The 25,223-nt window shown below is 40.2% G+C and overlaps 1 protein-coding gene across 6 annotated transcripts in view; it reads left to right on the plus strand.

Annotated features, from left to right (window-relative positions):
• The window catches only part of LOC122551387 (RELT-like protein 1), a 77,596-nt gene that overhangs the window by 22,769 nt on the left and 29,604 nt on the right, over positions 1-25,223 (plus strand). For all 6 annotated transcript variants that reach the window (XR_006312096.1, XR_006312094.1, XR_006312095.1 and 3 more), the window contains exons 2-4: positions 11,857-12,060; positions 13,381-13,452; positions 15,611-15,656. Coding sequence is in view for 3 of the 6 variants with exons in the window: in XM_043693229.1 (XP_043549164.1) it covers positions 11,857-12,060; positions 13,381-13,452; positions 15,611-15,656 (322 nt within the window). In the remaining 3 variants the exon portion in view is untranslated. The remainder of the gene's footprint in view (positions 1-11,856; positions 12,061-13,380; positions 13,453-15,610; positions 15,657-25,223) is intronic.

Consider the following 25,223-nt stretch of genomic DNA (forward strand, 5'->3'; position numbering starts at 1 on the left):
TCCAAACTTCCAGCTCAGCACTGTCCCCATGACTTGTCCTACCTGCCTATCTCCTTTTCCACCTATCCACTCCACCCTCTCCTCTCTGACCTATCACCTTCATCCCCTCCCCCACTCACCTATTGTAGTCTATGCTACTTTCTCCCCATCCCCACCCTCCTCTAGTTTAGTTTATCTCTCCACGCTTCAGGCTCTCTGCCTTTATTCCTGATGAAGGGCCTTTGCCCGAAACGTCGTGGATGCTGCCTGAACTGCTGTGCTCTTCCAGCACCACTAATCCAGGTTGGGATTGGAGCAGAGGGATTGGAGGGCTGCAGGTTGTGAGGGTGAGAGGTTGGAGTGGGGGAGGGGGTAGACAGGTTGAGGCGGTTAATGTCCCGGAGGCAGTTGGAAATGAAGAGGTCGAGGGCAGGTAATAGGCCAGTGCGGGGTGTCCAGGTGGATGCAGTGTGTTGGACGTGGGCGACATTATTGAGTTGGTCATATGGAGTGAAACATCAAGTTTCTAAACTGACCTGTCACCTGATCTGATCATTTCAGTGCCACACACCCAAGTGTTAATTGTTCATGTAAGATAGATTATTTCATAGAAATTTCATAGAATCCCTACATTGTAGAAACATGCAACTTGGCCCAACAAGTCCACACCGAACCTCTGAAGAGTAACCCACCCAGATGCATTCCCCTGACTAATTCCCCTACACATCCCTGTACATTGTGGGCAATTTAGCATGACCAATTCACCTAACCTGCACATTTTTGGACAATGGGCAGAAAGCTGAGCACCCGGAGCAAACCCATTCAGACACTGGGAAAATGTGCAAACTTCGCACAGACCGTCGCCTATGTATTGGTGAAAACTCAGCATACTGTTAGGACCATATTTATTGTTGTAACAAAATCTTGTTTCTTGAGCATGACTTTCTTTGGATATCATAGGAATGATCATAAGAGGGGCCAAGATAATTTTATTTTGTTGATTCCTTTTGATTTTCAGGAGCTCCTGATTAAAATTATTTCTAGCTCATGCAGTCACGCAGTAACATTGCCTTCTATATTTGTGTTGATTTTTATTTGGCATTTCCTTCTTTAAATAGCACGAATATCAAATACCACATTGAAAGATTTGTATCCAATCCTGAACGAAGGATTAATCAGATCAAAGTAATATTGGTGTAATACTTTAAAGAAGAATGTGTAGAGTAACAATAAATGTCAAATATCCAGTCATGCTGTATGACTATGACTCTGACTCTATATCGTATCAGTGATTTGAGCTCTTGTGACTTAAATTTCCTTTCAACCTTGAAATCAATTGAAACCTAAATGAGGGAGTTGCGTAGAGATGAGATGTTTCGCACTTGATCGTCTGCCAAACTCCAATGTCAGTAGCCAAGTGCATGAAAAATGTAACTGCAAGAAATTAAGTATCAAATTCCGAGACTTTGAGAGTGATGAGTTGGGGCAAAGTAGGTCTGTGGAAAGGGTGAAAGTCTGCTTACCCAAAGTTAATGCTTCATTTAGCTAACCTGGTCAGGTGTTGGCATTGCTTTTAATATTGGCGAGATAAAGTTTATATTGTGCTGTCAGGTATCATGGTGCACATTCAACTGACCAACTATGATAAATGTTAATATACAATATTGAATTTCAGTGCCAACAAAAAAGAGAGTTTAGCTTATCATTTACTATTTTAAGGAAGCTCTGTGTATGATATTTTAAAAATGGCATAATAAACTTTTCCATTCGATTGCCTAACTTCAGTCCTATTAGAAATCTGAATTGCTTGGTTTAGGCATGCTCTCTTGAGTTGCTACTAATTGTGACACCACCCAACATGGCAGAAGGCTGAGTCACTTCCCCTTTGTAAACAAGGTGAAGCTTGTAAGGATCATAGTACTTGCATTATTTGAAAGATTGTGATTTGCTGTCTTTTTTTTTAAAGATTACCATATTTGTTATATTGTAGTTCAATATTTGAAATGAGATTTTCATATTGTTACATGAATACTAATTACAATAGGAAATACAAGTCATGTTCCATGTATGATGAATAACTGGAGCATTTCGATATTCTGCTTTTTTTGTTTTCCATGTGGAAATGTTATCTCTTACTGAAGATGAATGTGATATATTTATATTTGAGGCCCCACTTGTTTCTGCCCATTACATGTGTAGAATGTGATTATCTCGCAAAGAGTTTGCCTTGTTCTTGCAGATTATTGACTAGCTACAAATTACAACTCCAAATCAATATATAAATCTTATACCAAGTTAAATTTGTTATTTGATTACTTTCTTTAAAATTAATTAAAACCTTAATTGCACAAATGAGATTAAACAGATGAAAAACATACAGGTATAGGTTGTTCAGAAGTAAATTAACATTGTTTTGTCTATTTTAACTTGCATCTTCTGATTTAAATATCAATTGTGAATTGACCTGCTTATGAATGTCATTGAGTATGTGACAAGCATTTGCTCAGGTATCAGCAATATAATAGGTTAATGCTGAAGCACAGGGACCATTAGTTCAGTCTCTTTTTGTCTTTTTAGCTGATGCCTAAGCTGCCATAAATAGAAACCTGTCCCCTGTCCATGTTACATCTTAAATGCTTTGGAACCTCCTGTGAAGTGCTGCTGTACTGAGTCTTGAGGAATTTATTTGATTCCGTTCCTGCTGCTTCTGGTTACTGATTGCAATTGTTTGTTGTAATGGTCAGTATATTGGGTCTAGGTCAGTGTGTTTGTTGATGGAGTCCATGGATGAGTGCCATGCTCCTAGAAATTCTCTGGCTGTCCCCTGTTTATCTTGTCCTGTTATTGTTGTATTGTCTCAGTTGAAGTTGTGGTCCTGGATGTGATGGTAGAAAGAACACAAAACTGTGAAGGTACAACAAAAGCATACAGAAAAGCCACACATGGACCAGATCCTGAACCACAAACACAATCACCCAAACACACACAAGAGAAGCTGTATCATGACCCTGTTCGAAAAGCCTAGGACATACTTCAGCACTCCCGACCTGTGAAAAGAACACAAAATCTACAAAGTCTTTGCCAAGAATGGATATCCCCACAACCTCACCCACAAATGCCTGCTAGACAACGTAATGGGAACATGTCACAACCTAACACACTGGCCACGCTACCTTATGTAAAAAAAAAAAGCTCTGAATTGACACCCATACTTCTCCCAGCACTCAGATTCATGACAGCCCATAAACCGACAGCCACGTTCAGACGACAACTCACCAGGCCAAAGGACCCAATAGTCATGACGTGCAACACAAACGTAGTTTACAAGATTCCATGCAAAGACTGCATGAAACATTATTTAGGGCAAACAGGCAGACAACTAGCAATCCCCATTCATGAAAACCAACTAGCCATTAAATGCCACAGCCAGCTGTCCTTAGTAGCCATATGCACAGATGGCAAGGACCACAAATTTGACTGAGACAACGCAATGACAATAGGACAAGCTAAACCGAGGACAGCCAGAGAATTCTTAGAAGCATGGCACTCATCCACAGACTCCAAAAATAAACACATTGACCTAACCCAATATACTGACCACAACAATGAACAACCAGAACTGGCAACCAGAAACAGCAGGAACAGAACTAAATAAATTCCAGAAGACACAGAACAGCAGCGCTTCACAGGACACTCAAAGCATGGAAGATGTCACCTAGACGGGTTAAAACGTCTGCAGGTCAGCCAACATACCCACAACTACGGCACCTGAGCTACAAATCTTTAAACAAGGTTTGCATATAAACTCCTCCAGACCTTTACATGCATTTAATTGGCATATTGGTGATCTATGATAATTATCTTCTTCATCTGAGTGAGCTGTGTCAAATACATGCCAGAAACAAATAGGCAGATGATGTGAGCCATTCTAATTTGATGTAAGCATCTGTTACCTAGGGCAATATATGGATAGATCCTCCATGGGAGACTTTGCATTCCATAAAGTTTATTTAATGCTGTTAATGAATCGATTTTAAGCTGTAACAACATTATAGCAAAATGCTCTTTGAAAATGCATGGTCGAGAGATTCTTATGATGTGGAGCAAGATAGATACAGAAAAAAAAAATTTGTATTCGTGCGTGACCTTCGATCACTGGTTGCCCCAAAGTGGTTTTCAACAACTGAAGTACCTTGGAAATATAGTTGTTGTTGTCATATGAGGAAATATGGCAGCTAATTTGCACATAGCAAGCTCCCAATAATGGTAATGTGATAATGATTTTATTTCTGATAAATGTCATTGACAACTTATCCTATTTTGTTTGTAAAATGGCACCATGAGATCTTTTACATCCATCTGAGAGGGCAGACTGGGCATCTGTTCAACATCTTGCCTGAAAGATAGTGTTATGGCCAGACCCCCTCAAAACATTTTAAGAAGATAACCCAGATCCTAACGTTTTTGAACAGGTGTACAGTGGATATTCCAGGAGTGGTGCAGCTGGTCAAAATCCTTCAGTTTTAAGCAAAACAGAATTTATTTAGTGTATTGAATGAAACACAAATAAAAAAGAACAGAATAACTTAACTAATCCGAAAACCCAACAGACTACCCAACTTAATGATGCTGTTCCAAATTTCTACAACAATCCCCATAAACACCCCTTGGCAAAAAAGGTAAAATCAAACATAGGGTTTGACAGGAGAGAGAGAGGTGGCAGAGAGATTCAGCATGGGACACCTTCTTCCATGTAGCTGGTTTTTTTTTTGGATTCCCAGCTAACCACTGACAAACAGCTCTGAACAGCCAGCCTGCTAAATGCCAAACCAAACCAGAGTAAGGCTGAGCTGGGAGCACTGGCCGCTCCCCTTTCATTATACAAGTTTTTTTTTAAAACTTGAAAGCCTTTTTGCCTGAGGCAGTGTCTGTAAAAAATAAACAAATTGGCCCTAAAACCCATCCGAACCAGACCCCCGGAATGTCTGTTTTTGTTTGAGAGCTCGTAAATGCAAAGATAACATAACCTTCGTCACAATAGTAGTATCTCTGGTGCCAAATTAAGTACATCACTGAAGCATGAGCATAGATTTTGTGCTCAAGTCATGAAGTGGGATTTGAAACCTCAGCATTCTGACTTACAGGAGAGAGCATCTATTGTGCCAACTAATAAACATACCAGGTAAAATAAAACTGTTGAATTGGAAAGTGGGCAATTACTAGACTATTGTATGATAAAGCACTCTAAGCCTAATTCCTTTTGTTGTAAAAGATCACATGTAATTTGACATCGTTTGTGGAAAGGAATGTTACTGTTTGGAGGTCAATAATGTAAGCCCAAGGGCACCTCTGCAGGTATTCCTAAAGTTAGTAGGCCCAACCGCCTTCAACTGCTTCATCAATGGCCTTCCCTCCATCATAGTGGGTCAGAAGTGGAGATGTTTGATGATTTCACAATGTTCAGCAATTCCTCAAGATACTGAAATGATCCATAGCCATATGCAGCAACATCTGGACAGTCATGGCCATTGATTCAGAACCTCAAAGTACTCGTGGATGTTTTTAATTTGTACTTCCACGATGTGTTCTTTTTTAAGAGGGTTGATAAAGCAAAAAATAGCTGCAGTTGCAAATTAGATGGTTTTCTGGGAAGAGAGAACCACCTACTGATGCAAAGGGAATTTCAAGTGGCAGCTTTCCAAAGGGGTATTGTAGGGAAGGGATGGAGATGGTTGGGAGTGCTAGGGAGAGGCAAGAAAATAGACTAGGCTATGATCTCTTGTTGGCAGAAGTGGGTATTGCAGATGCTGGAGATTAGAGTCAAGATTAGAGTGGTGCTGGAAAGGCTCAGCACGTCTGGCAACACCCAAAGAGCAGGAAAATTGACGTTTTGGGCAAAAGCCCTTCATCAGGAATGAGAATGAGATCCTCAGGGGTGGAAAGATAAATGGCAGGGGTGGGGCTGAGTAGAAGGTAGCTGAGAGTATAATAGGTGGATGGAGGTGGGGGTAAAGGTGATAGGTCGGAGAGGAGGGTGGAGCGGGTAGGTGGGAATATAGATTGACAGGTGGGACAGGTCACGAGGACGGTGTTGAGCTGGAAGGTTGGAACTGGGGTAAGGTGGGTGGAGGGGAAATGAGGGAACTGGTGAAGTCCACATTGATACCATGGGGTTGAAGGCTCCCGAGGCGGAAGGTGAGGCATTCTTCCTCCAGGCGTTGGGTGGTGAGGGAGTGGCAGTGGAGGAGGCCCAGGACGTGCATGTCCTCTGCAGAGTGGGAGGGGGAAATTGAAATGTTCGGCTATGGGGCGGTGAGGTTGATTGGTGCGGGTTTCCCGGAGATAGCATCCACCTACACTTTCACACGTTATTTATTGTATCTGTTGCTCCTGATGTGGTCCCCTCTACATTGGGGATACCGGACGTCAGAGAACATCTGTATCGAATGACATTTTACTTTGCTCAAAAACTGCATGAATTCATGCAAGATTCTGTAAATCCATTTTTTTAGATTTAGGATCAGTCTGAACATTGTGGCACAGCCCCACACAGGGAAGCTAACACCTTCAATACATTATCTCGGCTGACATGACAACAATTGTTAAAGTTCACTTGGGAATGTAACTTAAGAAAAGGTTTTGCAATTTACATATGAAAGAACTGAAACCAACATGGTCATTCTAAAAGATGAGCGACTTAATAAACAATCCACGTCTTTTTCAAAATATAATTTCATTTACGTCACACTGTAAACTTTTGCTATAAATTCTGTCTTGCAATCTTATCTTCACAACCACACTATGAAGGAGCAGCACTCCGAAAGCTAGTATTTCCAAATAAACCTGTTGGACTATAACCTGGCGTTGTGTTTTTTAACTCAATTTGTGAACACTCTTATTTATGAACAGGATCTCTGACAGAAGATTTTAAATACAAATACGAGCATTTCCTATACTTAGGAATAGCAGTTTTATGTTGTCCTGCTTGTGTTCTGACTTGGGTAAAAATTGACTTGTGAACAGAGCCTGGTTAACAATCCCCAGGGACTGCTTGCACACTGTCAGCAAATAATCTGGCTGCTGAATTTTGTCTAAAGCTTTTATAGTCTGTATGTAGGGGAAAAAGTACAAATGCAAATGTTTTGGCATTGTGTCTCATTGCGTTGTCTGTCATGTTATGTAACAATTTTGAAATGCACTGATTTTTTTATCTCGATAAACTTATGTTAAGCAATGCATGGCAGTGATGGCTTATGTCAAAAGTATAGATCAACTGAGCCAATCCGACTTTGCAGAACCTGATGTTAAATTGTTTTCAGTTGTTTCATTATCTTGCTCCTGCTTTGTTCCTTACTTATAATATCTTGACTTAAAACATTCTCACTCAGCCTTCCAAATTGCACTGTGGTCTTGCTCCTCTCTATCTCTAATCTCCTCCAACCCCCACGTAACATTGGAGATATCTGCATTTCTCTAATACTGGCCTCTTGTGCATTCCCAATTAAAGTTGCTGTGCCGTTGGTGTCCATGTCATCAGTTGCCTAAGCTCCGACCCCTGGAATATCCTCTGTGTAACACTTAATCTCCCTACTTCGCTTTCTACCTATATGGCACTACTTGAAAGCTACTCTTTTGATTAAATTTTTAGCTTGTATCCCTTCGTATCCTCCAAGGTTCCTTGAAACATTTTGTTATATTAAAAGTGCTGTATGAATATGTTGTTGAATAGTTAAATGATATAATTACCACCACTATGTTGCACAACAACTTTTCAGCTCTTGGAATTGGATCTTGCTCAATGTGATGAGGATGGCTGATGGGAAGTGGGACTTTTCTGTCATTGAGGATAGCAACTTGCTTCTCGTACATCAATGACTACATCAACGTCACTTCCTACTCTCGTCTGGAGCCGGATAGATTAATCAATTTTACATCCAACTTCTACCCTTCTCTCACCTTCACCTGGCTCATCTGCATCTCTTCCCTTTCTTGAATTTTCTGTCTTTAATTGCAGGGATGGGCTATGTATTCACTAAAAACTTATCACTTCCTATAGCCACCTCAACTACACTTCCTCATACTGTGTTTCCATAAGAATGCAATTCCATTCTTCCCATTTCTCTATGTCCATCACATTTGCTCTGATATTACCTTTTATAGTAGTGCTTCTGACATGTTTTCCTTTTTTCAAATTTGGAATTTATTCCCATTGTGGTGGACAGAGTTCTCAACAATTTCTGACCTAATTCCCTCACTCCTGCCTTTATCCTTTTCTCACAAAACTGTGATTAGTATTACATTTATCCTCAGTTCCCACTCCACTAGACTCCAATTTCAAAGGTCAAAGTGAGAACTGCAGATGCTGGAGATGAGTCGAGAGTGTGATTACAGGGAGAAATGCCCTAATGAAGGGCTTTTGCCCAAAACATCAATTTTCCTGTTCCTTGGATGCTGCCTGACCTGCTGTGCTTTTCCAGCACCACACTCTCAACTCCAATTTCAAAGGATCATGCTCCATCATTTCTGCCAGCTCCAGCATGATGTCATCACTGAACATGTCCTTTCCACCCCAGTCAGCATTTCAGAGAGGCCATTCTCTATTTATGACGACCTGGTCAGTTAAGGTGCCCCAGAACCTCATCCTTCTTCCATAGCACATTCTCATTCCCATAAAGGAGGTGTAATGCTTGCCCTCTTTGCCCCTTCGCGCTCCATGGCAAGAAACACCTCTTCCAGGTGAATCAATGAATTACTTGTATTTCTTTCAATCTAGTCAAATGTATTTGTACTCTTAATGTGATCTCCTCAACACTGGGGAGACAAAACACAAGCTGACTGACCATTTTGTGTAGCGCCCCTGCTCATTCTGTGCACGTGAGCTGGACCTGCCAGTCACTTGCCATTTCAAGACAATATGTTGGTCTCATGCTCACATTACTGTCCTAATCTTGCTGCAGTATTCCAGTGAAACCCAATACAAGTTGGAGCAACAATAATTAATTTTCCTTCTTGGGAATTTAGAGTCTTCTAGTATTAACACAGAAGTCATCAACTTCAGGTCAGGAATTCTGTCCTCCATTTTGCTCATGCCCAGCAACTGTGGTTTGCTTGGTTTTGTTTTGGTAGACTGTTAGTAGCTGCTGTTAAAACGTACTCTGGACCTGTTTCTCCTCTAAAATTTTCAGACAAGCCTCTGTTCAACATTTTCCAAAGATGAAAAAAAACTGCCTACAATGTCATTGACAATGCAGCCAATAACTTTGTCAATCAAACCTATTTGAGATTTTAAATATCACCTGCTTTTTAAAAAAAATACAGCAAGTTTGAAAATACTGAGTAAAAACAGTAAGCAATGCAGTCGGAACAGAAACAGATTTGGTCTAAAATGGAATCAGTTAGAATTAAATATAAGCCCAGAAGATATAGAAAGCAGAAAGCAGGCCATTCACCCCATCGTGTCTGCTCTGCTATTCAATCATGGCTGATGGGGTTGAAAAGCCCACTTTCTCCCTGTAACCTTGGATCCCTTTGGCAATCAAGAACTTATCTATTTCTGTTTTAAATATACTCAATGAACTGGCCTGGACAGCCTTCTTTGACAATGAATTCCACAGATTCACCACTCTCTGGCTAAAGAAATCTCTCCTTATCTCCATTCTAAAAAGTCTTCCCTTTACTGTAAGACTGTACCCTCAGGTCTTTGTTTCTCCTGCCAATGGAAACATCTTCCCAACGTCCACTCTGTCCAGGCCATTCAGTATTCTGAAAGTTTCATCAGATCTGCCCCTCATCCTTCTAAACTCCATCAAGTATAGTCCCAGCATCCTCAAATGTTCCTCATGTTAAGCCTTTCATTCCAGTGATTATCAGGAAATGTGAGATTGCCAACTTTGAAATGAAGGAAGACAACGGGAATATTTCGATATGATGAAAAACCGTACAACCCAACCTCCACTCCTGGCACCTTCCCCTGCAACCGCAAGAAATGCAAAACTTGCGCCCACACCTCCCCCCTTACTTCCCTCCAAGGCCCCAAGGGACACTTCCATATCCGCCACAAATTCACCTGCACCTCCACACACATCATCTATTCCTCCATCGCCAGACCATAGCAACACGACGGTTGGAGGAAGAGCGCCTCATCTTCTGCCTGGAAACCCTCCAACCACAAGGGATGAACTCCGATTTCTCCAGTTTCCTCATTTCCCCTCCCCCCACCTTGTCTCAGTCAAATCCCTCGAACTCCGCACCTCCTTCCTAACCTGCAATCTTCTTCCTGACCTCTCCGCCCCCACCCCATTCCGGCCTATCACCCTCACCTTGACCTCCCTCCACCTATCGCATTTCCAACGCCCCTCTCCCAAGTCCCTCCTCCCTACCTTTTATCTTAGCCTGCTGGACACACTTTCCTCATTCCTGAAGAAGCGCTTATGACCGAAACGTCGATTCTCCTGTTCCTTGGATGCTGCCTGACCTGCTGCGCTTTTCCAGCAACACATTTTCAGCTTAAGTTTTAACCGTTAAATATGAGGACAGGTTATGCATTCAGCTGATTTTGTTCTATTGAGTATAGAAAAGAGAGACATTATCTAACCAAGGGTTTTAAAAATTATAAAAGAATTTGATGGCAATAGGTAAAGAGAAACAATTTCCTCTGGTGAGAGGATTCAATTCAAGAAGTATGAATTAACAAATTAAAGCAGGCAGGTAAGGATTGAAAATTTGGAACCGGTAAATACATATCTCGCCGTAGCAGAAATCTGAAACTTTTTTCCAGTCTCTCCTCTTTTGGAGCTTGAGTCAGTTGTTAGTTTCAAGACTAATCGCTAGGTTATCTTCTTTACTTTAGGGATTGAAAGATATAAAGCAGAGTTGTAAATGAGTTCAGATTCCAATCTTTTTCCAAGATCTATTTGGAGAAAGTTAAAATCTTGCAGACTCTAACCTTACTCCTTTTAATGCATTGTCTGAGCTGAAATATCACTTTTATGAAACTTTAAGTTATCTCAGGAATGTGATTTGAAAAAAATTCTGGGATTTACTTATTAATGAATCGACACCTGCAACCCATTCTAAAAGATGAAAAACTTAACAGCAATCTCGGTTTGTTCAATGCGTCAGTTGTGTGACACTATGATCTTTTGCTATAAATTTTGTGTCCTATGATCCTACTCCACCAGCTACCTGATGAAGGAGCAGTGCTCCGAAAGCTTGTATTTCCAAATAAACCTGTTTGGCTATAACCTGGTGTTTGTGTCTTTTTTAACTTTGTCCACTCCAGTCCAACACTGGCACCTCCACATCATAATTGGTGGAGCAAGCTCGAGGGGCAAATTTAGTTATTACATTTTTTTTAAATGTAACCTCACTTTTGATCCATATCCAAGACCACAGTTCAAAAATACATGAATCCCTCAGTGAGAACAGCATGCTGTTTGACCGTATTTTTTTTCCCCCTAAATTGTATTTCTCCCTTTTCTTGTAGATAAGCTGCTTCCAGCACAGGTTGTCTTTACTAATAGCGGAATGAGATACTGACTAAAAGGATCAAGGGAATAGGTAATGGTGAAATAAGATATTGAGTCAATGATTAGGCATGGTCACAGTGAATGGTGGAGCAGGCTTGTGGGACCTACTCGTGCTCCTATCTTTGTTCCATGGATTAGACATTTGGTGGAGGAAGAGAAAAAAGGGCAGATATGGATAATACAACAGAGATGAAAGGAGTTGATCAGAATGAATGATGTCCACACAAGCATTTCCAGCCGAAGGTGGGAAAGCAGTTGTTTAACACAGGGAATAGGAAGAAAATAGGCAACTTAGCCATAGAAATAATATTTGATATTTTACTGAGATACTTGCCCCTTTTTTTTGTAGAACCCCAAAGCTCTGGGCAAGGGATGAACCAAACTGAATCAAATAATGTACATCCAGAGTACATCGCACTTGGATTGGTACCTGTCTTCTTTCTCACAGGACTTCTGGGAATATTTATCTGCCACATTCTGACCAAAAAAGGTTATCGATGCACGACAGACAGAGAGTCAGAATGTGGTGAAAAGGTTGCTGCCACTCAGATGGGTAAGAGTAGCAATTTATGAGGTAACTACTAAAACTCGTTAGTCTTGGACTAAGTAGTTCAACATTGTAAAATATATTGATTATTAATGGACACTTCATTTAAACTGTTTTGTGTTTGAATGAAAGTGAAGATCATTTCTTCCATCCAGTCATTATGTTTAGATGGGACTCTGGGATTGAAAGTAAACTATGGAAACTGTTTCTGACAATATGTAATGACTTCAGTATTGGAGTGACGGGCTATTTCCTTTTATATATTTACAAGTTATAGTGGGCAACATCATGAAGCAGACTTAGTGGAGTTGAAATTAATATTTTGAAAGGCAAATCAGGGCAGGACTTGTACACTTAATGGCAAGGTCCTGGGAAGTGTTGCTGCACAAAGAGACCTTGTAGCACAGGTTCATAGTTCCTTGAAAATGGAGTTGCAGCGAGATAGGATGGTGAAGAAGGCATTTGGTATGCTTGCCTTTATTGGTCAGTGTGTTGTGTATAGGAGTTAGGAGGTCATATTGAGAAAATTGGTTAGGCCACCTTTTGGAGTACTATGTGCAGTTTTGATCTCCCTACTATACGATGGATGTTGTGAAACTTGAAAGGATTCAGAAAAAATTTACAAGTCTGTTGCCAGGGTTGGAGGGTTTGAGCTGTAGGGAGCGGCTAAATACACTGAGGCTATTTTCCCTGGAGCGTTGGAGGTTGAGGTGTGACCTTTATAGAAATTTGTAAAATTGTGAAGGGAATGGATAATCTAAATAAACAAGGTCTTTTCACCAGGGTAGGGGAGTCCAAAACTAGGGGGCATAGATTTAAATGAGAAGGGAAAGATTTAAAAGGGACCAGAGGGGCAACTTTTAAAGAGGATGGTGCGTATATGGAATGAGCTGCCACAGGAAATGGTGTAGATAGCTACAATTACACTATTTAAAAGGCAGCTGGATGGGTATATGAATAGGAATGGATTAGAGGGATGTGGACCAAATGCTGGCAAATGGGACTAGATTAATTTATCCTAAATTCTGGTCAGCATGGATGAGTTGGACTGAAGAATCAGTTTCCATGCTGTACATCTCTTTAGCTCTATGACTCTAAATGCATACAGGTCATCCAAACTGGGAAAGGCATACAGAAAATCTGTAATTAGCTTAGAAAAATTATTGCTGTAGACAATTTTAAATTGTTCACTTTGATAAGCAGTGAGCAAGTAGGGAACAGGGATTGAACTACCTCATATAAAAACATAAAGAGCTAGAGAAACTCAGCAGTCTGGACGTTCATGTTATTTTACTTATCTTTGTTTTCTATTATATTGGTCCTTAGATTTCTGTGATAGTAATGAGTGCAATGCTGACACAGTTGGACAAATGGTGCATTATATTATGAAAAATCCAGGTAAGCCTTTGTTATAAAAATGTATATGTTACATACAAGCAGAATTGAACTATCATGGTCCTGTAGACTATATTCATTTGAGATTGTGGTTGGACTGCAGCAATTCTACAGGGAGAAAGATGAAATATTTCTTGATGGGATCACTAATAGGAATATGCTAAAGGCTGTTATAGTGGTGCTCAAAATGTCAAAGAGAAACCTGGTAATAAGGCATTTCTGTGTTGAAATGCTTTCCGTGCCTTACCAAGAAGAGGGAATATCCCCACCTTTAGCCCATTTCTCTTAATATCTTTAGTTAACAAAACTGTTCTGATGACTGGCCTTGAAACATTAACTATTTTTCTCTCTACAGATGCTGCCACACCTCTGAGTTTCTCCAGCACTTTTTTGGGATTTCCAGCACCTGCAGTTCTTTGTCTTATTTTGGAGTGACTAGTCAAAAGAAGCACCTCACTTTCTAATCTGTAAAAGAGTGTGAAAAGTGGTGTAACCTGCTTCTCAGCAACTTCTTGTGGTTAAATAAAATAAATCCCTGATAAAATCAACAAGTAACAATTTATTTATCTAGCTGTAACAGTGAACAAATTAACTAAACTATTAACAAACAGAATAAATCTTTTCTGACTACTACCTATTCCTGAATACATCAAGATTCTAATGGTATGTTGTTCCAATAAATATAACTCCCACTTATGTTTCAAAAAAATTGAATTTAGTCTTTTGAAATTACAGCCGTGTATTCACTTCCGGAATGTTCTGTGCCGGCTTCCGTCGAATCCTCCAGGAATAACACCTCCAATTCTTCTATCAAGAGCGCCTTTTTCCATTGTTTCTTTGTCATTGCTATCATTATTAATACATAGCTGACTATGAGAGCCAAGTTCTTGAGAGAGAGCTGTCAACACTGACAGGATGGCAGTTAACTGTGCTTATTTTCCAGTTGCCCTCTTCTTTTATACCCTTGATAACATACCATTATTTTGACAATCTGGTCCTAGATTACCAAAACGATCAGATTTAAATTTGGTAGGTTTTTGGTAGCTAAGGACCTGATTTAAATTGATTGGCCAAATTTCAAATCAGTTGTCTTGATAAAACTGCTGCTTGGCCTTGCAACTTAAAATGTTTCTATTCAGGTGCTCTGTGTACTTGCAAACTTGCGCTGCTGCCAGACATTCATTTTTAACTCTGAGCAGAGGAAAAAAAAGTCCATCTTTCAAAGGGTCCACGCAATACTTTCCCCATTTTACAATTTTAAAACACCGACAGGAGATTGAGGGGTGATCTGATAGATAATGTAGATACAGATAGCCATTCTCATCAGCTGATCATCCAATAATTTAGTATTCACAACAAGAAATGCAGGGGAGATGAGAAGAATAACTGTTTTACAAAATGTGACCAATGACTTGACTCTTGCTGCCTGTGAGAGTGATGGAAATGTAGACTATTAACCATTTCAAAAATAAAATGGGTGATATTTGAGAGAATTTAAGCTGCTGGGTCAGAGAGAGCGCCATGGAATGGACTTGTCTAATTTGCTGTATGAAGAGCAAGCATGGGTTTGATGGACCAAATTACCATCGCCTGTGCCATAATAATGACATTATAAAAGGTTGGTGTTTGTGTCAAGTTACAAATTTTGTGATTGCATTTTCAAAATTTACACTGTGCAGCCTGTTTCACTGATGTCATCCTCCCAAGTTTGTGCGTTCTTGTCAATTTTATACAGTAATGACAGTAATTACAAATAATTTAATAATTACAGTTGCCATTTCAAGGCTTTTCTATTTGTGCAAACTATGTTTGGACTATATGGCCCCGAAATAGTTTCTTTTCTAGATGCTGCCACTGTTTGTATTGTACATTTGAATTTCTCGCTCAAGCTTGTTTGAAATAAACCACCACTTCAAAAATGAACACTATTTCGCTCCCATTATAGCCTTGTCTCTTTTTATACTTTAATCTAGGTTTTAATTTTCATTTGTTAGGATTTTGTTCAATTTCAAAGTCAACTTTGTGATAAAATTTTGTAGCATTAGACTGACAAAATGTAGATGAATTTGAGCAAGCCATCAAAAGTAATTAGATTTGAATTGTAAAGTTTCAAATATCCATAATTTAGTTTGGGACTGAATGTTGTTTTGCTCCCTTGCAGCTAATGCTGAAGCATTGCACGCTATGTTAGACCATCATACAGAAAGGTAAGCTTGCTTTCAAAGGCTTTTTATTAATAATACAACACATAATTTTGCAAAAATTTACAAACGTGCCATTTATATAAACCTTTTTCTAGACCTCAACAATTTAAGTTTGATCTCCTCTATAAAATTACATTCAGAAATATTTAATGATGAATCCTACATGTTTTAGTATTTGCCTTGTGATTTTTTTTGTTCTTCAACTGAAGCTTGTGTTCTCTCGAGAGCACATGCATTGAGCAAGCGTTTGGACTGTGATCGGGGGAGTATCAGTTTTTTGTCACTAGGAGTATCTCAACACAAATTTGAAGAACCTGTAGTATTTGTTTGTCCTTAAGGCTGCTATCACCTTCATCTATCATCTCGATGCAAAATGTGCTGGCAGAGAAAGAGACCTGGCACCATTGTTTTATCCAAATAACATAATTGATTTTGTAGAAATATTTCAAGTAACATTTTTATATGTTTTAAAGGAATTAGTAAAATGGTGAGTAATCTATCCCTTGAACTCTTCACCTTTAAGCACCTGGATATTCATATTATCTACAATTTTAGGTGCTCTTGGGGAGGAAATTTGCCAAATATGTTTTCCCTCCATGGGAGATAGTGACAAGATGGCTTTTTCTTGAGCTTTGAGCAATGTTTTGAGAAATTATCAGCCCTATTAAAACTCTCTTCATGCACAACAACAACATTTATAAAATCTTTTTGGACATTTACAACTAACTTAAGCGGGAAAGTGCTGGCAAATGGGACTAGATTAGGTTAGGATATCTGATCTGCATGGACAAGTTGGACTGAATGGTCTGTTTCCATGTTGTACACCTCTGTAACTCTAAGTATGTAGGTCCTTTTAACTTTTTGTCCATTGTCACACTCATACAGTACAAAGGGATTGATTTATGCATGCTCTGTGTGAAAACCTCTGAGTTGCTCTGTGCAGCTTATAAGGATCATTAATAGGGTTTTTTTAATGAAAAGGTCTTTGATTAGAGAGAGCGCAGAACAAATTTTGGTTGTAGTTGGTGTATTAGTATTGTAAATTGAGTTTAAAAAATGATATTCAAGGAAGGATATAATTTGACCACAAAATTGTAAAGTTTAAAAATCACACAACACAGGTTATAGTATAACCTGTTGGACTGTAACCTGATGTTGTGTGATTTTTAACTTTGTACACCCCAGTCCAACACCGGCATCTCCAAATCATGACAAAATTGTAAAAGGAATTTCATTCCTTTCTTCTTTCTTGTGGATGCCACTGGCTAAGCTAGCATTTATTGCCTCTCCCTAAATTCTCTTGAGAACGTGGTACTAAGCTGCCAGCTTGAACTGCTGTAATCCATGCGCTGTCAGTGCATCCACAAGGGAAGGTGTTCCAGGATCTTATCCCAGCAACGGTGAAGGAGCAAGGATATATTTCCAAGTCAGCACTGTGTGGGGCTTGGAGGAAAGTTTGCAGAAAGCTTTTGAAGTAAATGTTTTCCTAAAGTTAAGAGACTATGTGAAATGTCAACTTTCAATGTTATAGAACACAGAACAGAGAACATAGAACAGTACTGCACAGAACAGGCCCTTCAGCCCATGACGTTGTGCCGACCATTGATCCTCATGTACGCACCCTCAAATGTCTGTGACCATATGCATGTCCAGCAGTCTCTTAAATGTCCCCAGTGACCTTGCTTCCACAACTGCTTCTGGCAACGCATTCCATGCTCTCTCAACTCTCGATGTAAAGAACCCGCCTCTGACATCCCCTCTATACTTTCCTCCAACCAGCTTAAAACTATGACCCCTCGTGTTAGCCATTTCTGCCCTGGGAAATAGAATCACTAGGCAGAGACTACCTATGCCTCTCATTATCTTGTATACCTCAATTTAGGTCTCCTCTCCTCCTCCTTTTCTCCAATGAAAAAAGTCCAAGCTCAGTCAACCTCTCTTCATAAGATAAGCCCTCCAGTCCAGGCAGCATCCTGGTAAACCTCCTCTGAACCCTCTCCAAAGCATCCACATCTTTCCTATAATAGGGCGACCAGAATTGGATGCAGTTATGAGTGACTTCAGTTTACACGCATTGGATTTGGAATGATATGGGAGCAGCCACAATGAGAGAACAAGGTATTTTTAATTAAACCTGGACTACTACATGATCCAAATTATTTAAACGAGCTGCTAAGGAAGGACGTAGCATTAAACTTGGTACTTAGAGCTGCTCGTACAAATTAAAGGACTTCAAAGTAGTAATCACAATATGAAGAGACTTTCATATTGGCAAATGAGAGGAGTATAATACAAAGTTTTAATGGTCAAAATGTGAACTTCGAAGGAATATGGAGCAGGCTGAACGTTGGGCCATACTTTTAAAATGGTAGAACACAAAAATGGAAGGCTTTCAAAATACTGTAATTAAGAAAAAGTAACTGAATACTACTTGATAAGATAAGGAATGACAAAAAGAAACCTAAGAGATTCACTGGCAAAGTACTACAAAAGAAGAGGTAAAATACCTTTTCTTCAAGTAAAAATCCATGACTGCAGAGCAGAACACTGAAATAGTTAGAGAATCTAAGAAATTAGTGAGGAAAGCCAAAATGATGAAATTTCAGTTGAGAAGATAGGGAAACAGTGGGACATACAAAAAAAATGTCAGCGGTGATTCACTCTAGTTATCAAAGGATAACAAGTATACTGAAGATAAATTTTGTCCTTCTGTTTATTAAGGGAGCTTAACACAGCCTTTGTAGTGTTGAAGCAAAATTTTACAGACAAAATGATAAAATTTTAAGAAAAGTTGATTGTAACTGAAGAAAATGAACAGATTAGTGGAAGCTAAAACCATCAGTCCACACAGATGGTTGGCTTATGTAGTTTTGGAGGGACAAACCTAAATTTTATATTTGGGTGATGCTAAATTTAAGAGCTAGGTTTCAGAGGACAAAACAGTTTGTTCTAGGAACTGATCAGATAACTAAATTACCTGGGAGATAAACAATAGAGAAGGAAATAGTGAATAAGAAGCTTATTGTATGAAACATCTCTTCATTGCAGTTTAGAACAAACTTAAATGCATGGAATATTCTCTTTGGCAGAATTTAGCTGAAATTCTTTGCTTGCTAAAAGTATTTAAGATCCTCAGTAACTTAAGGGTTTTATTAAGTGTGTTGGAATAGTTCAACTGAGAAAATAGACAATTGCCACATCATAGCTAAAGAACGTTGGGACAAGGAAAGCTCTGACCCAAGGTGGCTCTGCTTAAGACTCCATCCACTGCATTGAATTGGCATCTATAACCATGGGAATGGTTAGAAGAAATTTGAAGGGAATATTTTGTTGGAGGTAAGTGGCTGGCACAAGAAACCTCCACCCTCTGAATCTTTGGTTCACCTTCCAATTTCTGTTGAGTATCTGCCTTAGGTTTTTCTGGGGCATAAGCCAAATGGGTGTGGAAAGAGGCTTCAGTTGAGAAGTTTCGTTTATAGTTTAAATAATTATAATGTACCTTCCTTGTTAAGAACAGATATAATTATTATACTTCCATGTTCTTTTGATGTTTGGATATAAATTGCTTTGGTTCTAAAAATGAACCTTGTGGCTTCATTCCTTCTGTAAATACTTGCATTTTCAGATTTCAGAAACATAGTAAATCACATTGGCATGTTTTGTGCCTGCCATTGCTTAGTTAGTAACGTTCTTGCTCCTGAGTCAGAAGGGAGTAGATTTATGTCCCACTCTGAGTGCAGTGTAGTTCTGAGGCGGCATTGTACTGTTGGAGGCAGAGGTGCCTTTGGAGGAGAGATTAACTACAGCCCCACACACCCTATTTGGATAGATGTGTCAGATCAAATGGCAGTCTTTTTTTTTGAAGAAGAGAGGGGTGTTTTCCCTGGAACCGTCCCATCAACAATACAAACACAAATGATCTGATTGTCACTTTCAGTAAGATGGCAGTGGAGAAGGGCTTCTGAGCCCAGGGCTTGTCCACTTTTTGTTTTGTTTCATCTTTTTCTCTCTCTCTCTCTCTCTCTCTCTCTCTCTCTCTCTCTCTCTCTCTCTCTCTCTCTCTCTCTCTCTCTCTCTCTCTCTTCTCTCTCTCTCTCTCTCTCCCTTCTATTTTGTTTTACTTACCTCTTGTGAAGAATTCTATTGTGGGATGGCATCGGCAATGAGTAGGCCTAACAGTGTGGACTTGCACAGCATTGGAGTTGAGTTTGGGTTCTCAGCGACATCTGCATCCAGCACCGATACATGGAGGTGCTGGGAGTTTGAACCCAGTTTGAGACCTGGTGCCATCAGCTGCAGCTGCATCAGCGATGTGGTCTGAAGCAGACTCATGACAGTAGTGAAGTTTCATTTGGATTGATGTGGTACCCAGCAGCATTAGTGGTGCCTGCATTGTTGAGGTCCAGTGAGGACTCATAGTGGCAAGAGCGTGCCACATAGTGGTGACTTTCATTCCAGTGGCAGCACGGCAAAGGAGACTCATGCCTGGCTACCAGGGCTGTGGCCCATGATGGAGTACTTAACGAGAAGGACTGTAAACTTGGATACTCTCTTTATTTATTCCTTTTTCTGCCTTTATGTTCTACATTTTGGTTTATTTTTATGTTTTTAAGATGGCACCAGAAAGTGGCGACACTATACAACACTTTTCACTGTATTTTGTAACAAGATACACGTGACAATAAATAAATCAAGCTAAATCAAATAATTCTGCTGTTTGTATGAACTTCCTGTGCACAAATTAACTGCTTTTCCACACTGTATCAATGACTAAACTTCAGAAGTACTCCAGTGGCTGTATTGCTTCTGGACATTTGGCTGATGTGGAAGACCCAAATAACTGTCTTTGTTTTATGTTTTGGTGGGAATCTTAAGAAAATGAGGGCTATGGAGTCATATTGGATTCCGTGGATTTGTGAACTGTGACTCTGTATTAGATAAAGGAGTTAGTGAAATCCATCTGTAAAAGTTGACAAAGTAAAGGGACCTATGGCCTAAAATCCAGCATAGGGTAAGTATTCCTGGTGTTTTTGAGGGAGCATGTGAAGAACTATTTGGAGAATTGAGTCAGCATAGCTTATATTCTGCATTCCTGATAGCCTTGTAGATAGTATGGTTTAGGGAGCTGGGATGTGAATCACTCCCCTCCTGATTCCTGACATCTGAATTGCTCTTGTACCCACATGTTTGTTTATTTTATTTATAATAAAGCAATTATTTATTGCCCATTCCTAATTGCACTTGCAAAGGTGGTAGTGAGTTATTGCCTTGAATTGCTGGAGTCTGTTGGGAAGGTATCCCAAAGTAGTTTGTGCCCCAGTATTGAAGGTACAGTAATGTATTTCCAAATCAGGCTGGTGTTAGACTTGGGGGAGAACTTGAAGGTAGTTTCTGTGGCCCATGTTACGGGTATGGGAGATGAATTGTTGCAGTGTATCAAGCAGTTGGTACACAGTATACCAATGTGTTAAGCAGCTGTCACCTGGGTGATATCCCACTCATTTCCTGTACTAAAGACAATCTGCTGGAGTGCTTTGTGCATGGTGTTGGAGCTGTGTGCATTTGGGCAAGTGGAGCATATCCCATCATACACCAAAACACAAAGTGCTGGGAGAATCTCAGCAGGGCTGGCAGCAACTGGGTAGTAACTGTTTCTCTCCACATGGATGCTGCTAGACCTGCTGAGTTTCTCCGGCGCTTTAGTTAAAATTCAGATCTCGAGCATCTGCAGAACTTTGCTTTATGTTCCACCACATTCATGACTTGTGCTTTGCAGGTTTGGCAAGTCAGGTGATAAGTTACCACAGAATGTCAATCCTTAGACCTGGTGTTGTAGCCATTATATTTATCTGGCTAGTCCAGCCAAGTTTCTAGATAATGCTACCTCCACGATGTTGATGGTGAGGGATTCGACCACAGCAATACTATTGAAGAAAGATGCCTAGTTTCCCTCCTTGTTCAAAATCATCATGAGTAGCAAATAACATTAGCACCACTACTTGGTAAAAGTTTGAAAATTATTGCACTTTTGCTGCATGCTCTGCTTCATTATGGGGAGTCGCAAATTGGGTTGAATGCCATTCAATCATCATGGAGCATCCAAAATTCTGACCTTGTGTGATGGAGTAAAGTCCTTTTTTTAATGAAGTAGCTGAAGATGGTTGTTATTGGGCTCTGTTTGCAATAATTTCCTGCACCAATGTCCTCCAAAGAGGTTTCTTCTCAACTAATAGTATAATTTAGTCAGCGAAGGGATTTATTGATTCCGGTTGACTTAGATTTTACTGCAAATGATCGATGGTAGACTCTGTCAAGTGCTACTTTGGTATCAAGGACAGTCATTTTCACCACATCTCTGGAATTCAGCTCATTGGCCAAACTTTAATATTTAATTGGGAAAGAGGAAACTATGATGCGATTAGACATGAGTTAGGAAGCATGGACTGGAAACAATTGTTCCATGGTAAAGGCACTATAGACATGTGGAGACTGTTTAAGGAACAGTTGTTGAGAGTGATGAATAAATATGTCCCACTGAGACAGGCAAGAAGGGGTAAGATAAAGGAACCTTGGATGACGAGAGCGGTGGAGCTTCTCGCCAAAAGGAAGAAGGTAGCTTAGATAAGGTGGAGGAAACTAGGGTCAAGCTCAGCTGTAGAGAATTACAGGCAGGCAAGGAAGGAGCTCAAAAATGGTCTGAGGAGAGCCAGGAGGGGGCACGAGAAAGGCTTGGCAGAATGAATTAGGGAGAATACAAAGGCATTTTGCACTTACGTGAGGAATAAGAGAATGGTCAAAGAAAGAGTAGGGCCGATCAGGGATAGCATAGGGAATTTGTGTGTGGAGTCTGAGGAGGTAGGGGAAGCCCTAAATGAATTTTTTGCTTCTGTCTTTACAAAAGAAACGAACTTTGTAGTGAATGAAACCTTTGAAGAGTAGGTGTGCATGCTGGAATGGATACAGATAGAGGAAGCTGATGTGCTGAAAATTTTGTCAAACATTAAGATTGACAAGTTGCCACGCCCGGACCAGATTTGTCCTCGGCTGCTTTGGGAAACGAGAAATGCAATTGCTTCGCCACTTGCAAAGATCTTTGCAACCTCGCTCTCCACTGGAGTTGTACCTGAGGACTGGAGAGAGGCAAATGTAATTCCTCTCTTCAAGAAAGGAAATAGGGAAATCCCTGGCAATTACAGACCAGTAAGTCTTACGTCTGTCATCTGCAAGATGTTAGAAAGGATTCTGAGGGGTAGGATTTATGGCCATCTGGAAGAGCATGGCTTGATTAAATGCAGTCAACACGGCTTTGTGAGGGGCAGGTCATGCCTCACAAACCTTATTGAGTTCTTTGAGGATGTGACTAGAAAAGTTGACGAAGGTCGAGTTGTGGAAGTGGTGTATATGGACTTTAGCAAGACATTTGATAAGGCTCCCCACGGTAGGCTCATTCAAGGTCAGGAGGAATGAGATACAGGGGAACTTAGCTGTCTGGATACAGATTTGGCTGGCCAACAGAAGACAGTGAGTGGTAATAGAAGGAAAATATTCTGCCTGGAGGTCAGTGGTGAGTGGTGTTCCACAGGGCTCTGTCCTTGGGCCTCTACTGTTTGTAATTTTTATTAATGACTTGGATGGGTCAACAAGTTTGCAAACGACACAAAGGTTGGAGGTGTCGTTGACAGTATAGAGGGCTGTTGTAGGCTGCAGTGGGACATTGACAGGATGCAGAGATGGGCTGAGAGGTGGCAGATGGAGTTCAACATGGATAAATGCGAGGTGATGCATTTTGGAAGGTTGAATTTGAAAGCTGAGTACAGGTTTTAGGATAGGATTCTTGGCAGTGTGGAGGAACAGAGGGATCTTGGTGTGCAGGTACATAGATTCCTTAAAATGGCCACCCAAGTGGACAGGGTTGTTAAGGAAGCATATGGTGTTTTGGCTTTCATCATTAACAGGGGGATTGAGTTGGAGTCGTGAGACCTTGTTGCAGCTCTATAAAACTTTGGTTAGACTGCACTTGGAATACTGCGTCCAGTTCTGGTCACCCTATTATAGGAAAGATGTGGATGCTTTGGAGTGGGTTCAGAGGAGGTTTACCAGGATGCTGCCTGGACTGGAGGGCTTATCTTTTGAAGAGAGGTTGACTGAGCTTGGACTTTTTTCATTGGAGAAAAGGAGGAGGAGAGAGGACCTAATTGAGGTATGCAAGATAATGAGAGGCATAGGTAGTCTCTGACTAGTGACTCTATTTCTGAGGGCGGAAATGGCTAACACGAGGGGTTTTAAGCTGGTTGGAGGAAAGTATAGAGAGGATGTCGGAGGCGGGTTCTTTCCACCGAGAGTTGTGAGAGCATGGAATGCGTTGCCAGAAGCAGTTGTGGAAGCAAGGTCACTGGGGACATTTAAGAGACTGCTGGACATGCATATGGTCAAAGAAATTTGAGGGTGCGTACATGAGGATCAATGGTTGGCACAACGTCATGGGCTGAAGGGCCTGTTCTGTGCTGTACTGTTCTATGTTCTAACTTAAACCAATGAGACCTGGGCTCTGCCAACATTGAAGATGGTAATATGTTACAGCTGAGAGGAGGGGTTTGATGTCAATCAATCCTTGCTATTTCATCAGTTGTACTGGTTGTGAAAATTAGTTGATTGAATTACCAAAATGGCAAATTGCTTCTCTTTAGTACAACTATCCAGAATAAAAGACATGTCCGCAGACGACTTTTAAAAAAAATTGATTATTTTGAGCCACAAAACAAAACTTGACTCTTAAAACAGTGGCAAGTACTGATTAACATCTAAGATGAGATCCAGAATTGGAAAATATCCCTTTAATCCCATATGCAGATGTGCCAACGCAGTGCAAACAAGACAAGTCTTTGCAGAGATGAGAACTTTTCTTTTTAAAAGGTAAAAGCGTAATAATGCCTGTGGGCCAAGGCTCCACTTTCCCACATAACTGATGTTCCTTGTCTCATTTTTGAAGAAGGGTCACTGGACTTGAAGCGTTAACTGAGTCTTCTCACCACAGATGCTACCAGACCTGCTGCGTTTCTCTGGCAATTTCTGTTTTTGTATACTCATTCCTGGGACTGTTCTCAAGTCTAAATGCACCAACTCTTTAAAATTTTATATCCTTCCCTAAAGTATAGCATTTGACACGCTACTCAACTTTATGCCTCATTTGTGGTTTATAAATGTTGAGTAAAAGTTTTGCCTCCTTTTCTCATTAGCTTGTCAAAAATCTCTATGTCCGCTTTTCAGTAACATTGCACTTCAGTGAAGGACTTTGGGTGTTTAGCTACCTTCAAAATCTCGATAAATGCAACCTGTTGAGGTTGAAATTACTTGGGTTCATCTACTTGCATCCATGAGCTTCTGCATCGACTGCTAATGGTTGACAAATACCTGAAGAAAAGTTCAGTAATTAAAATTACAGACAACATGCTGTCATTAATGAATCAAGTTGTGAAATTAGTTTGCCTGTAGGCTCAGTTTCCATATTTTAGATTACCACTGCAGTGTTCATTGAGAGAATGATGAATTGCAGCTTTGCATATTTATCAG

The sequence above is a fragment of the Chiloscyllium plagiosum genome, chromosome 1, assembly GCF_004010195.1.
Source record: "Chiloscyllium plagiosum isolate BGI_BamShark_2017 chromosome 1, ASM401019v2, whole genome shotgun sequence".
Taxonomy (NCBI): domain Eukaryota; kingdom Metazoa; phylum Chordata; class Chondrichthyes; order Orectolobiformes; family Hemiscylliidae; genus Chiloscyllium; species Chiloscyllium plagiosum.